At 44.3% G+C, this 14,541-nt stretch overlaps 2 protein-coding genes across 2 annotated transcripts in view; both read left to right on the forward strand.

Annotated features, from left to right (window-relative positions):
- Positions 1-1,208: 1,208 nt before the first annotated feature.
- On the forward strand, positions 1,209-10,373 carry PATL2 (PAT1 homolog 2). The gene is given in 16 exon segments (XM_007935313.2): positions 1,209-1,265; positions 1,516-1,606; positions 2,581-2,810; positions 3,444-3,524; positions 4,360-4,508; positions 5,028-5,096; positions 5,351-5,492; positions 6,745-6,862; positions 6,958-7,055; positions 7,238-7,291; positions 7,391-7,515; positions 7,656-7,815; positions 8,432-8,572; positions 8,959-9,056; positions 9,791-9,940; positions 10,355-10,373. Coding segments are annotated over 16 exon segments (1,782 nt in total).
- Positions 10,374-14,080: 3,707 nt separating this feature from the next.
- The window catches only part of SPG11 (SPG11 vesicle trafficking associated, spatacsin), an 85,084-nt gene continuing 84,623 nt past the window's right edge, over positions 14,081-14,541 (forward strand). Inside the window, exon 1 of the mRNA XM_007935232.1 lies at positions 14,081-14,337. Coding sequence (XP_007933423.1) covers positions 14,081-14,337 — 257 coding nt within the window. The remainder of the gene's footprint in view (positions 14,338-14,541) is intronic.

Below are 14,541 nucleotides of genomic sequence, written 5' to 3' on the forward strand. Positions count from 1 at the left end.
TAGGGCTGTAGTCTTGAAGACCTATCCCTAGTATACCTGCTTTGGTATTATTTGGTACAGAAAGTCCCTTAAGAATGAAAATCTTCATGTAGCCAATGGCTTTTCCTAAGACTTGGTCTTACAGCGACTGAATAAATAAATAACTTCTGAAATATGACAATTCACCATTTGGTCCTTTCGTTAAAATGCCAAAGAAACTTATCAAGAACTTCTTGAGAGAAACAACTGAATAACGTTACCAAAAAGGCTGGCAGCTAATTCAGATCCTTGAAGTTATTTAGTAATTTTCAAGCTACTTAACTTCCCCTCCCCCCAATACTCGTAGGGTTCTGTCCTATTGAAAATCTTTTGAAACAAATACTTTCTTTTAGAGATACCAAGAATTACAGTCCTGTAACCATAAAAATAAAGCCTTGACTTGCATTTTGATATGGAGAAATCAGCTTAGTTTTCATTTTTATTTAGATGGGTTTCAGCTGAACACAGCATGGAGGTACAGAAATCGGATCACTTAGGGGTTAGATGAGGCTCAGATGGGTCTTAGGTTTTGACTCCCAGCAGCTTGTTTACGTTGGTTTTTGTTTCCTGCACTTCTGGACCAGTTTTCCATTAGAGCAGCCAAGAAGATAGAAGATTGTGTAACTTGTACAAAAGTACTTTTACTTTGAAGATCTGGCTTGTACATTCATATGGAGTCATTCATCAATTAGACCAGGGTAGCCAACTTAAGCTCACAGGACCCAGTCAAGGCCAAGCATTACCAGGTGACACATAGGGATTCACAACTGCACTGCCCTGAAGCACCAAATAACTTGGTTGCTAGGGTCCACCTGGGGCTTTCTTATCCAATTTTGTTGGAGCAAAGCTTGGGGACTAAATTTTATACAATTTCACAAAGTTCCTTTGAAGGGTGAGGAAAATAAGGATCCTCTTTTTAAATACCTACCTTCAAATTAAGCATTGCCACCCTAATTTACAGTCCTGTCCTGGCATCCCTTTGAAATAAATTGTACTCACAGACTTGCATGGTTAGATATGCAGCTTCTTTCACTTTCTCTTTCAAGAATTTTCTATGTCAACAGATAATGTTCTTGTGCTTCTACCAAGACTCAGTGATTGAAGGGTGCTGGCCCTTTAATAGGGGAGCAGGGGAGGGGCTGGGACTTTTAAAGGCAAAGGCAGCAAACAGGCTCTAACCCTGGTCTGCCATGGCTAAACTAAGCCTCAAGGACAGCAGCAGTAAAGCGGTGGGTATCCGCGACAAGGTGGTTTATGAAATTCTGTCACTGTGCACAGATGGTGGCTGGAAATACATATGTGAGAGATCCTTCTCCTCCAGCTCCTAGTCTTGTCCCTCATTTCTGCCCTTTGCAGCACCTTTCCCTGGAATTGGGCTAGCGAGGTTGGAGGATGGGGCTTTATGGCAATATGAGAGCATGGGGTCTCACTCTTTGAGACCCTGGGCTAACATTTTGCTGAGTAGGGGGGTTTCTGTGAGTATCTTCCTTGCCCCAGGTTTACCTTCCAGAGGCTGACAGTGCTCTCACACTGGAAGAAACAGTCATGGAGGATGTCCAACAGCCTGCCAAGATGAAATGCCTTGAAGGTATCACCAAATTTGTGAGCTGGGGACTTGCTGGCCTGGTTCAATGAATGGACATGGAATTGGATGTTCGTGTGTAGACAGCTGAGAATGATTCCAAATTCTTCGACTTGCTAGCTACATCAGTTTTCCGGGCTTTATTTTCCTTATCTATATACCGAAGTTATTGGTACAGCTTCGTAAGGTTGTTGTGAGAGTTAAATGAAGTAAAACATGTAAAGATTCTGGCACACAGTAGGGTAAATTGTAGTAAGTCAGTACAAGTGGAACTTGGTCAATTAAAAAGGCAATTGAAAGGATTGTTCAAGTTCCAGTCTCACATGCATGCAAAAGCTGGATAATAAGGAAGAGTGAAGAAGAGTTGATGTCTTTGAATTATAGTGTTGGCAAAAAATATTAAATATACCATGGACTGCCAGAAGAACAAACAAATCTATCTTGGAAGAAGTACAGCCAGAATACTCCTTAGAAGCAAGTATAGTGAGACTTTGTCTCATGTACTTTGGACACGTAATCAGGAAGGACCAGTCCCTGGAAAAGAACCTCATGCTTGTTAAAGTGGAGGGTCTGTGGAAAAAGAGAAAGACTCAACAAGATTGACACTATGCCTGCAACAATTAGCTCAAACATAGCAGTGATTGTGAGGATGGCTCAGGACCAGGCAATGTTTTGTTCTATTATATGTAGGGTTGTTACAAGTCAGAACCAACTTGACAGCACCCAACACTAATAAAGGACTAGGCGAGGTGATGAGGCATCTGATGAGGGGATGTAGAAAGGTGTTTGGTCCTGCCACATTTTGTGTGCTCTAGTGGGAGATAGTTCAGGCATCCTAAGGAAGAGAAGCTGAGTCAAACCCATAGAACAGGAGGTGTTGTTTGAAGATGGTGCTGGAGCTGGCTTATGAACCAAAGTGCTACTGAGAAGCCAGCTTCTCTCTGCAATTCCTCACACATGAACCCCCATCTTCTTCACAGGCCCACACTTAAAAAACCAAGAACCAGGCAAGCCCTGTGGCCTCCTGAGTCCTGAGGAGGAGCTTGTACTTACCTCCCGATTGGAGAAGGAGGAGGAGGAGGAAGAGAATGAGGAGGAAGGAGAAGAGGAGGAGGAGATTGATTTGGATCCAGATCAGTCCCCTGACCTGGAGGAGGAAGAGAATGATCTCAGGGATCCAGCTGTGCTCAATGCTGTCCACAACATCCAGGTGCACCATGTTGGTAGGGAGGGCAGTGGTGGGTGGGGGAGTTCTGAACTGCCTGTTGTTCACTGACTGTTGCTAATGTTCCCTTTCTTCTCTACCACTTTCTCAAGACAGGTTCTGGATGAATAACTTTCAAGTTTGAATTTGAGTAGTGACTATCGCCTGCCTTCCCTCATTCCTCCTGTCTCTCACTTAGTTTCTGATGCTGTCTTTCCCTTAAAACTAGGCCCTAGCAGGGATCTGCATGGACCACATGTGGTGACCCTGCTACTTGGTGCTGAAAGTAGGACATTCCTGCCTGACCCTGGTCACCCTGTATCTCAAGATTCCATTCTTGGTATTTGCTCCTTTGGATTTCTACAGCTAGTGGAAAGAACCAAGGACTTGTAGTTAATGAGGTGACTCAGACCCTCCTTCAAACTATTTCTGAAATATACTGGCCTTTCTTCCTCTCAGAGGAAGGAAAGGGGCCTTGGCCCAGTTGATTTTGAATATGAGAGAGGGTTAGGTTGCAGCTGTCCTGGATATTGGAAATGGCTGGCCTAGCCGCCTCTCCACTCCTCCACAGACACAGGTGTATGTAGAAGATACCACTGGGGCCCATTCCAGACTGGGTTTCCCTTCCTCTGATTTCAGAGAGGACTTCTTGGCTCCTCTAGAATCAAGGCCCTTGATGTGCTGGGGACATCATCTGCTTCGTTGAATTTTCTGTGGCAGGTGAGTCTGCTCCATTCCCCATCCTCTGTTCTCCATTCTGTAAGATGGTGACTATGTGCCAGAGATTCCATCCCTGCTAGAACATCCCTTATCTCTATTCTCAGTCTGCTCTTAAGCTTGCTTTGCAGATAAAGCACCCACAGTGAGGTATGGGAGTGGGAGCAAGTACCATTGTGTAGGGGAACTTAGTAACTGACAGATGTGATGTGTCCACTCAGAAGCGATGGACTCCTTAGTAAATGGTACTAGGACAATTGGCCATTTGAATGAAAAAAGAAAAAATTAGATTTTCTTGCTCCCACCTTACAAAAGATCCCAGCAGATGATCAGCACTGAGCTTTGGGCTAAGAAAAAACACCTACCCTTCTATTAACTGCATAATGGGAATGTAGCCTGGGGTAGGAGGAATTTGAGAACCAGGAAATGCAACAGAGAGAACTAGAACAGAATAAGAGCTCTGTGGTCTTCAAAGTCATCAGAAAAATGACAGATGGGCACTGCCCCAGTGGCTAAAGCAACCTGAGTTAAAGAACCTGAGAGAAGACCATTACAGAGAAGGGATGGAGCACAGGAAAGGTATATGCCACCACACTTGTCAGGTACTGCACAGATAATTCCTAGGAGGTCACAAACCCTGTTGAAAAGTGGCAGAAACCAGTCTGGTGCCCTCACAGCCGATATGAGGGACCCCAAGAAGGCAAAATGTTGAGTGAGGTTCTTGAGGGAAAAAGGCAGGTGACAATATCAAGGTAGGAAAGGAATGTGTCTTAGCAGCAAGAGCAAACTTCTGTTGTTGGAGATAGCATTCCCCCAGACTTCTTAACTCCTCTCTCAGACCCTGGACTACCAATCACCAATACTTTTCCGGTCTACGCTTCTCAATGCCAGCTCTCCAGCACAGCATTTTGGACCTCGACTGCTGTCGCCGGACCCGTCTCTCTTCTACAGCCCACCAGCCTCGGCCTCATGTTCCCTTAGGTTCAGGTAGGGGTTCAGGGTACCAAGGCCTCTAGCATCCAGGATAGGCTGAGTTCTCTCTGAAGGTCCCATGTGGTAGCAATTAAGGGGTGGGTGGGTGCTACAAAAAAATGTTTTATAGAATTTTAGTAACAGGAATCTAATAGTCCAATCTCTCCCCTCACAGATGAGGAAAATGGAGGTCCAGGGAGATTTAAAATAATTCATTCAAGGACAGCTTGCATAGTAGAACCAAGACTGCAACTTAGAACTCCAAACACTTAGTCCAGAAGGTTCTGCACTGTGCCAAGGAGATTTCCTGTAGACAAATTTCAGAGAAATATATTTTGGAGGGGAACATGAGCCCTGCTGAGCTAGGATTTTGGTTCATGGAGCTGACTTGCTGACTTTGGAGGGGCACATAAGCAGATAGGACATCCCTTAGATGGCCAGCTGAAGGTACTAGAGGCTAAATGAATTCAGAGTAATTGAGTTTTCTTCCACCCATCAAGGTTTTTTGTTTTTGTTTTTAAAAAGTCTCCCCAGTCATCTAACACAGCTCCATCCTTGGCACCAACGGATCTTGCAGCAGCAGCAGAGTGATCAAATGCTGAGGTAAAGCCTAGACAAAGAGCAGGGTTGAGGGGCCCTGTCTCCAAGCTGGGTATTCCCTTGTGGCCAGACATCTAGACCCCAAAGGCCCTGTATAATTAAGACTCATATTCTTGCCCACCTCTGTGTTCTGTCCCATCCCCACTCCCCCGAGAACTCCATTCCCTGCTCGTCACTCTTGGGAAGTTAATTGTTGTGCTAGGGGGAGGGGAGAGGGCAGCGTTAGTTCTAAATGTTATGCTTCTCTTGGTTTGAAGTCCCCCAACCAAGAAGCCTTGGTCTCAGCAGCCAGACCCCTATGCTAACCTCATGACTGGAAAAGAGAAGGAGTGGGTCATAAAAGTGCAAATGGTCCAGCTGCAGAGTGAGACCCCTCACTTGGACGACTATTACTATCAGGTGAGCCCCAGGGTGCTTGCCCCAGCCTCTGACCTTGGGGTCAAATGGGCTTAAATTCTGTGGGCCTTCTCTGTTCTCCTCTTCTCTAGGAGAGACAATCACATAGGGTAGGGGCCGTATTCCTTAAATTGACATCCCAGTCTCATTCCTCCTCTTCTCCTGCATGTCAGCCAAATGGGATTATTTATTTTTCCCCTAACACCCTAAGGTTTCCTCTCCTCCTTTTGCCAAGATTTACTCCTACTTAGTGTGGAAATATAGACGTTGCCTCCTTTGTACACTTTTGTTGGTCTTAGAAATGACTTGTTATAAATATTCAGCTCATCTTTTTATATCTAAAACATAAATAGTGGACTCAGTTTGTTAAATTGGACAAATAAGACCAGCAAACATTTTGACTCATATTTACCTGCTTCCTACTTCCCCTTTGTTTATGAGACAAAAGTCACTCATCACTTTTTGGGTTGTCTAGGCTGTTTCACTTTACTTCAACTTCCATGAGCCCCTTCTTTGAGGGTCCCCACCTTGATTTCTATTTATATTTCTTTTCCACCAAGCTTCAAATAATGCTTTCCTCTATCTGCCAGGATAGTGAAATGGTTCATTTTGTCCTCTTGCCTCTCCTGGCATTGCTCTTAAATGCAGATTTATGCAAGTCCTTGTTTGATTCACATTTAGCTGCTTCATTTTAGCTTGAGATGTTTCAGCTCTATTTAAGACATTAGAGCTGGTGAAAAAATCCACAGAAATATAAAACTGTCCTAGAGGCTAATTGACAAATACATCCCTAGTGCTAGTTCTGTATCTCAAGCTGCTGGTGTTCTTCATGCCATAATTCCAATTTTGAAAAGCAAAAGATTACAAAAAAAAAAAAAAAGGATTACAAAAAAATGGAGCTGGGGGGCATAAGTGGTGTGTGGGACAGGTGTATACTTGGAAATGAGAAATTGCAAGAAGCTTACAAATTCTGCAACAGGTTTGCTTTCCTGGTCCTCTACTTTGCTCCCTTGACCTGTCAACAGATCTGGTGGTGGTATCTAGCTCTTATCAGCCCTTGGGAAACCCAAGACAGGTGACACGGGAGCTATGTTGCTTAAAATACTTTAGAATGATTGCTGGAAGTGCCCGAGATTCCAGGATTATTTCTAGAATGAATGCTGTAGGAAAAAAAGCATTGTTAAGAGGTTGCATTTGATAACTCTATGTTCAGAAGATGAGTATATCTTTTTCTACTCTATCTATGGATCCTCAGGAATATTATCAGAAACTAGAGAAGCAGGCAGATGAAGAGCTACTTGGACAGAGGAGTAGGGTCGAATCCCTCAAACTGGAAACTCCTTATATTCAGAAAGCAGAGGCTTACGAGTCAGGTAGGACCAGGGTTCACCTGCTGGACTGAACATCCAGGGTGGATGGAGAATGAGAAGGGGAAGAGAATATGCCTAGTTGGACTTCTTTCTTGTAGTGGTTCGAATTGAGGGTTCCTTGGGCCAGGTAGCCATATCAACGTGTTTTAGCCCTCGCCGAGCTATAGATGCTGTGCCTCATGGAACTCAAGAGCAGGTAGGAGCATTAAATCCTATGAACTACTTTTCTCTTATTTTGGGGGATGGTCTGCAGCACTTTCCTGTTTTGAGTTCAGATTGTGACCTAAGAATGTGAAGAAGTCTGATCAGACTTTGGGTCTAGCCTTTCCAACTAAATTGGCCCTTGCCTAATGCCCCGGGCTGTTACTTTTCTTCTAGGATACAGGGGCTGCAAACAGTCAGAGGCTTCGGGTATTATATCGGATTGAGAAGGTGAGATATCAGATCCTTAGGGATAAGTTCCTAACTTAGCTTTGACAATAGGATATTCAAATTTATCTTTTTCTTCTTTCCCCACTCTTAAATTCCCAGATGTTCCTTCAGTTACTAGAGATAGAGAAGGGCCAGAAAGATGGATCACCACAGCCCTGGTCCTCCAAGAAACAGGCTGAGAAGCTCTTCCAAACCTTGGTGACCCAGGAGCAGAATAACCTGGAGTGAGTATGGGAGGGCCTCACCTTGACACAGGAAGGGAAGGATAAGCAAAGAAGCTTTGCTTCTGCTCTCTTCTCTGGCATGTAACACTCTTCCTCTATACAGAAATCTTTTGAAAAATGCCATCTTGTCTCTTTTGTAGGGAGGCAACAGATGGCTTCCTGCAGGTGCTCTCTGTGAGGAAAGGAAAAGCTCTGGTGGCCCGGCTGCTCCCCCTCCTGCCCCATGATCGGGCTGTTAGCCTTCTTCTGGCTATCACCCACCATCTACCCTTCCTGGTCCGGAGGGATGGGGCTGATCAGGTACTATGGAATTGTGTGGAGAAAGAGGATGGGTTTTAGGGATCTTTCCTCTCTACTACTCTGAGATGCCAGAGAAGGTGCAAGATGGTGAGGGGGAGCTGCAGAACAGCCTCCTATAGGAATTGTTTGTTTGTTTGTTTTTAATATTTCCCCAGGCATGATGAGCAAAAGAAAACGGGTCTGTTGTGCAGGTTTGAGAAAATAAGGGCTCCCTAGTAAGTGTTAGGAGCTCTGGTAGCATAGTGGCTAAGGCACTTGACTGCTAAACAGAAGGCTGGCGGTTCAAACCCACCAGCCACTCCTCGGAAGGAAGATGGGGCAATCTACTTTCGTAGTGATACTGCCTCGGAAACCCAAGGAGGGGTCGCTATGAGTCGGGTCAGGTCTGACTCGATGGCACATAACAACAACAAGTAAGTGTTGAGCCTCATATCTTTCTTAGGGAAGGCATCCTGAACAAGTGGGTGTTGAAGGGGACCCAGTGTTAGGGATGGAGACACATGAATAGTGGTTGGCTTGGTAAGTAAGGGAGGTTAGCAAGGGAAGAGATTGAAGCTAAAGTAGGATGAGGTGAAGTTGTAGTGCAATTTGAGAGGTTCTTACTACCTTCTTGCAGGCCCTACACATGTTATTCAAACCTCTGGGCAAATGTATTAGTCACTTGACCTTCCGTGAACTCTTGCAAGGGCTTCAAGGACTAATGCGGCTACCACCAGCCTCCTCAGAGAGGCCAGTCACTGTGGTGCTTCAGAATCAGGTAATACACCTGAGGGACTTTGTCTCCTAGATAGCTTCCAGGTGATATCACTGGTAAGTAATAACTGAGGGAATGTTCTCTCCTCTCTGCACAATTCTTAATGCTCTGCAGTGCTTCTTCCAACGAGCACCAGGATCACCTGGATAACTTATTATACACAAGTTCTTTGGCCCCATCCCTAGAGATTCTTATTCAGTAGGTCTGAGGTGGGGGTCATGCATTTGCCTTTCTAGCAAGCTCCCTGATGATACTGGTGTGTAGACCACACTTTGATTAGGACTGCTCTAGAGCAGAAGGATCCAAACATCTTTGATTCAGTATTCCTTTTAAGACAACCGAATGCTTAGGGTGAACTAATTTTATCCTGGACTATGTATCCCTTGCAGTTTGGAATATCTTTGCTCTATGCCCTGCTGAGTCATGGGGAACAGCTGGTATCTCTGGATTCTTCCCTAGAGGAGCCAAAGAGTAACCGTACAGCTTGGTAAGATCATAAAGGCCTTGAAGGTAGAAATGGCACAGCTGTAGCTTTCTTGTTTTTGTTGTGTTCCCCCCTCCCCGTAGTGCCCTAAAAGGACTTCTGGTGGTGCAGTGCCTAAGCATTTGATTGTTAACCAGAAGGTTGGCAGTTCAAACCCTCCGACCACTCCGTGGAAGGAAGATGGGGCAATCTACTTCTGTAAAGATTTATCACCTTATAAACCCAATGGAGGTTACTATGAGCCAAAATTGATTCAATGGTAGTGGGTTTGGTGGGGTTTTTTTGCTTGTTTATAGTGCCTTAGACTATTGGTTTCTCGTAAGAGGTAGTATAACATAGTAATAAAGGGGACAATCTTTAGAGTCAAACTTAGGTTTGAATTCTGATCTGTTCCTAGCAATATAACTTTTGAGAAGTTATTTCACTTTTCTTAGCCTGTTCCCTCATTTATACCCTAGAGATGATTATACCAATCCTTTAGAGTTCTTAATATAGACGGTATGTAAGATTTAAATAAGGAAAACGTGTGAAGCACTATGCGCCTGGCACACACCAAACACGTAAAATGTTTCCTCTTAATTGCTGTGTCTATAGTTTTGTTGTTGTTGTTGTTTTTGAGTTCACCTGATAATAAGGAACCTTTGCCTTGAGCCTCGAATATCTACTTAACTACAAAGACTACTTAGGGAATGACAATTTATATTACTTACCTCTGATATTTCTTCTCTGTTCTCCAGGACAAACATGGTGGTTTTGATTGCCTGGGAAATAGCTCAAATGCCTACAGCCTCTCTGGCAGAACCCATAGCCTTCCCCAGCAACCTCCTTCCCCTGTTCTGTCACCATGTAGACAAACAATTGGTACAATAGCTGGAAGTCAGGATGGAGTAAGTGATGGCAGAAACAAGATTACAGCCCCTTGTTCAAGTCTAATCTAGGTCTATCATTCCCCTGTCTGCTACTTTCTTTTGAACTATTAGGATGGAGAATAAATTGCTTTTAGAAATAGTCCTAGAACCCCTATTTACTCAGAGTAACCAGTTTGGCCTAAATTAGGGTCTTGTGGCCAAGCCTTTTATTTTCAGGCACTTTGGTTATTTTTCATGTTAATCTATTTGAAGGCAAGAATTGGAGAAACTGAATTATTCATTCACTCAGATACTTGAGCACTGACTATCCCAGGATATAAATATGAACAACATGGAAGTGTTTTTGTTTTTTACTTTTTGTGATTCGGGTGAAAGAAGGTTGTTTTAAAAATGGAACTGTTTTTGCGTTTAACACCTTTGTTCTCTTTGTAGACTTGCCAGGACCTACTGATATGGTTTTCTGGAATATGCCTATGTGGGAAGTTTATCAAACACTATCTGTATGAGCTATATCTATGGGGATCCAGAAAAAGAATCTCAAGACATTTCTTATGACTTGATGTATTGGAGGACACTGCCTAAAATATTTACATGTTTCTGCAAAAACCTGTATGATATGCCTTAAAACCAGACATGGCAAAATAAAGTATAATTAAAGAAATAATAATGTGTTGAAACTTGTTTGTAAGAAGCTATAATGGGGGTCATCTGTTTTCTTACCTGTGAATGCTCCAAGCATTTTGTACATAAGGGATAAGGTCTTGTTACATGTAACAAAAGCATGATCTTGGAAATTGTTTCAATATTATCATTCTTTCTATAAGAGAAAGTAGCTGAGCTAAGGTTGGATATAAATAATTTCCTTGGGATAGAAAATGTTTGGTTTCATTTTGACAAATGAGTTCATGCATTTATCAACAAACACTGGAATGTCTTTTACAAATCACACAATGTTAGGTCCTACAGTAACAGCAGTTAACAACAACCAAGTCTCTGCTCTTTTGAAGTTTGTATTCTGAATGCATATAAGCCAAACCAAACCAAACTCATTGCCATGGAGTCAGAGCCAACTCATAGCGACCCCTCCTTGGGTTTCTGAGGTGGTATCACTACGGAAGTAGATTGCCCAATCTTCCTTCTGAGGAGTGGCTGTTGGGTTTGAACTGCCAGCCTTCTGGTTAGCAGCCAAATGCCTTAGGCACTACACCACCAGAGTGAATGTGTATAGACTGATATAGAATATCATAGTGATAACATACTGTGGTGAAAACAAAACTATGTGATAAGAATGACGAGAGAGAAGACTTTACGTTGAGTGGTTGAGGAAGGCCTATTAATGGAGGTTATATTTAAGCTGAGATGAACAATAAGCCAAGCCTAAGATGGGGTGGGATAGGGTGGTGAGTATTTCAAAGTCACAAAGTGAGAATGAACTCTGGTATCTTTCAAAAAAGAGGTGTGGTTGAGGTACACAGATTAAGGAAGAAGGTTGGTGAGGTGAGAGAGGGAGGCAGGGACTAGATCCATAAGCCATTAAAAAAAATCTGGATTTTTAACTGTGATTAGAAGTCACCAGAAGATTTTAAACAGGAAAATGTCAAGATGTGAGTTTTAAAATTGTCTTGCTGAATTGTTAGGGGAACAAGAGAGGAAGCAGAGAGGGGAAAAATGTTTGGAAGCAATTCAACAGTCCAGGCAAGAAATGGGGGGCAGTGGTAATAAAAAGTGGAGAAGAAATTTGGAATATATCTTGGAAGACAAGTTGACTTGAGATTGCTGATGAGCTGGAAGTGGATGATGGTGGTTAAGAATCAAAGATGACTCCAGATTTTTGAGGTGGGAAAGATTAGGAGAAAAATGGGTTTGTGGAGAATTAGGCCTCAAATATATAGGTAGTTAAACACAAGCCTGGAGATGAAGGAAAAGGTCCAGGGATAAAGACACAAAAGTGTTATCAGCATGTAAACAGTATTTTAAGCCAGGGGAATGCAAGAAGTTATGTAGGAAGAAAAGCTAACATAGGAGACTGAGGAGTTATCAGTGAGATTGGAAGAACAGGCACATGGTGTTACTGAAGTTGAAATGAAAGTACTTTGTGATAGGAGTGATTAACTGTGAAAACTGGTGACTCCTTGTAACAATACGATCATTGGAAACTTCAGGGGGCAGTTTTGGTGGGTTAGTAGAGATGGTAGCCTGATTTTAGAGGGTTTTAGGTGAGAATGGAGGTAAAGGAAGAGGGAGTACAGGAAGATTCAACTTAGAATTTTGCTAAAATGGAAGCAAAGAAACTTGGTAATAGAGTAGTGGTCAATATAGATTTAGGAATGATTTTCACTTAAGATGGACAAGCTTACAGCATGTCTGTTAATGAAAGCACTCCACTAAAGAGGGAGAAAGCAATGTACGGCGGCTTGTGGGGGGAGATTATTTGACAGAAACAAAGCCCCAGAAACTGAGGAGGATAGCAACCAAAACACAAATGTAGAAGTTGGCTTTTCACAGACTTGTGCTCCTATCTAACTGGAAAAGAATGTGTTGGTTGGAAAGGAACTACTGTCTCTTAGACCTTTTCCAAAATGACTTTTCCACACGTCTTTGCTGATCTTGGATCATCCTTCCCTGAGAAAACAGAAGTAATGAAATGAGCTCCTCCACCTCTTCTCTCTTCCTGTTGCAATGGATGTCCTTTGACTGCATTCAGGTCAATATCCTCCTGATAGATCAGGACAGTAAGACCTGGTCCATGCTACCAAGGGAATTACCGCTACCCCAGAGCCTGTAAACAACCTTTTTTCCGAGGAGTGGCTGGTGGGTTTGAACCGCCAACCTTCTGGTTAGCAGTTAAGTGCCTTTGGCACTACGCTACCAGAAATCCTAATAGGACAGTAAGAAGCTGGAAACCTCTTTTTGGGTTTTCCCAAAATGTATGACAGAAATAGAAGGCAGCTAGATGAAGGCCAAGGATAATGCCACAGACAGTTGCAGAGAACTGCAGACCTTCAAGAATTTCAGGATAGCTAAGAATGGTCCCTTCTTACAACTGTTTTAAGAAGGGACCATTCCCTGGAGAAGGATGTCATGCTTGGTAGGGTGGAGGGTCGACCAAAGAGGGGGAGACCTTCAAGGAGATGGATTGATACCGTGGCTGCGATGATGGGCTCAAGTATAGCAGGGATTGTGGGGCTGGCGCGGGCTCGGGCAGTGTTTCGTTCTGCTGTGCATGGGGTGGCTATGAGTCGGAAACGACTCGATGGCACTTAACAACAACAACAACAACAAGAATGGGCCTGGTGAAAGCAGATGTGGTATTGGGCCAGTTAGAAGACTACTGCAACCACTCAAAGAACAGTTGGAAGACCCAAGTTAAAGGAGTGGCAGTGAGGGCACCAAGGAAAACATACTGTAAGTACCTGGGTTACCAGGTCAGACAATTCATACTTGCTCTTTAATGTTATGTGAATTGGCCCTCACTTTGAAAGAACTGAACCAACCTCTACTTGCAAATTCTTAATAATCACCTTCGCTTGCTGCACTTACAGCTTTTAAATCATGGAGAAGGCTTCAGGACTTTTCTTGCACTGAAAAATAAACTTACTGCCATTGAGCCAATTCCAACTCATAGTGACCATATAAGACAGAGTAGAACTGCCCAATAGGATTTTCAAGCTGTAAATCTTTAAGACACAGACTGCCTCATCCTTTTTCCCGTGGAGTGGCTGGTGGGTTTGAATCGCCAAGCTTTTGAGTTAGCAGCCAAATGCTTAAATCACAGAGCCACCAGAGCTCCTTTCTTGCACTAGAGACTAAATAGCCACAAACACCTGTTTCCACTGACCTACAAATTGGACCTAAAGACACTTCAGAGCAGATCTACTTCTAACCCGGGATTGCCTGGGTTATACTGTGGACTGTGAAGCTTTCTGACCTACTCCCGTAGAACGCTTCTGGGGCTGCTACCGCCCCCCATAGGCAGGAAAAGGTAAGTAGCCAGAGAGAACTCAGACGTCCCAGCGAGAGTCACGAGACTCCTCATGAGCCACGAGACGCCGCGTGAGCCGACAGACTAACGCGCATGCCTAGGGTCGCGCCCTGGTGCTTACGCTCAGGATCCAGGCGGATCCGGCGCAGGTGACCGGAAGGAACTGCAGGACCAAGATGGCTGCAGCAGAGGTCTCTGGAAGTGCTCGCACCGCTGGCGGTAGCTGCAGCTCAGAGGCCATGGAGCGGGTCCTGCCCATGTTGCTTGTGCCGATCCCCGCTGAAGCAACGGGGCAGCTGGGATCCCGGGCACAGCTGCATGGAGATCAGGAGGTTCTGGGGAGCCTAACGGCTGCGGGCAGCCTCCAAGTGCTTTCCTTGGCGCCGGGTGCCCGGGGCGGGGGCGGCTGCTGCCTGGGGGGCCCGTTTCAGCAGTAAGTGCCATAGGAGGGCATGACAGTGTGGGGGAGTCTGGAATCTTAGTTTGGCTGGTATCCCCTGATGAGTCACTCCTGGCACAGGGGTGGCGGGAGAGAGCGACAGCAGTTGGAAACGCTTCAGACGCGACCCACTTCTCTCTCAGAACTTTTTCCGGGGCCTCGGTGCCAGGCTGGTCTTGTTGCATCCCCACTTCCCTG

Source organism: Orycteropus afer, unplaced genomic scaffold, assembly GCF_000298275.1.
Source record: "Orycteropus afer afer isolate SDZICR_OR568_19922 unplaced genomic scaffold, OryAfe1.0 scaffold00026, whole genome shotgun sequence".
NCBI classification, from domain to species: Eukaryota; Metazoa; Chordata; class Mammalia; order Tubulidentata; family Orycteropodidae; genus Orycteropus; species Orycteropus afer.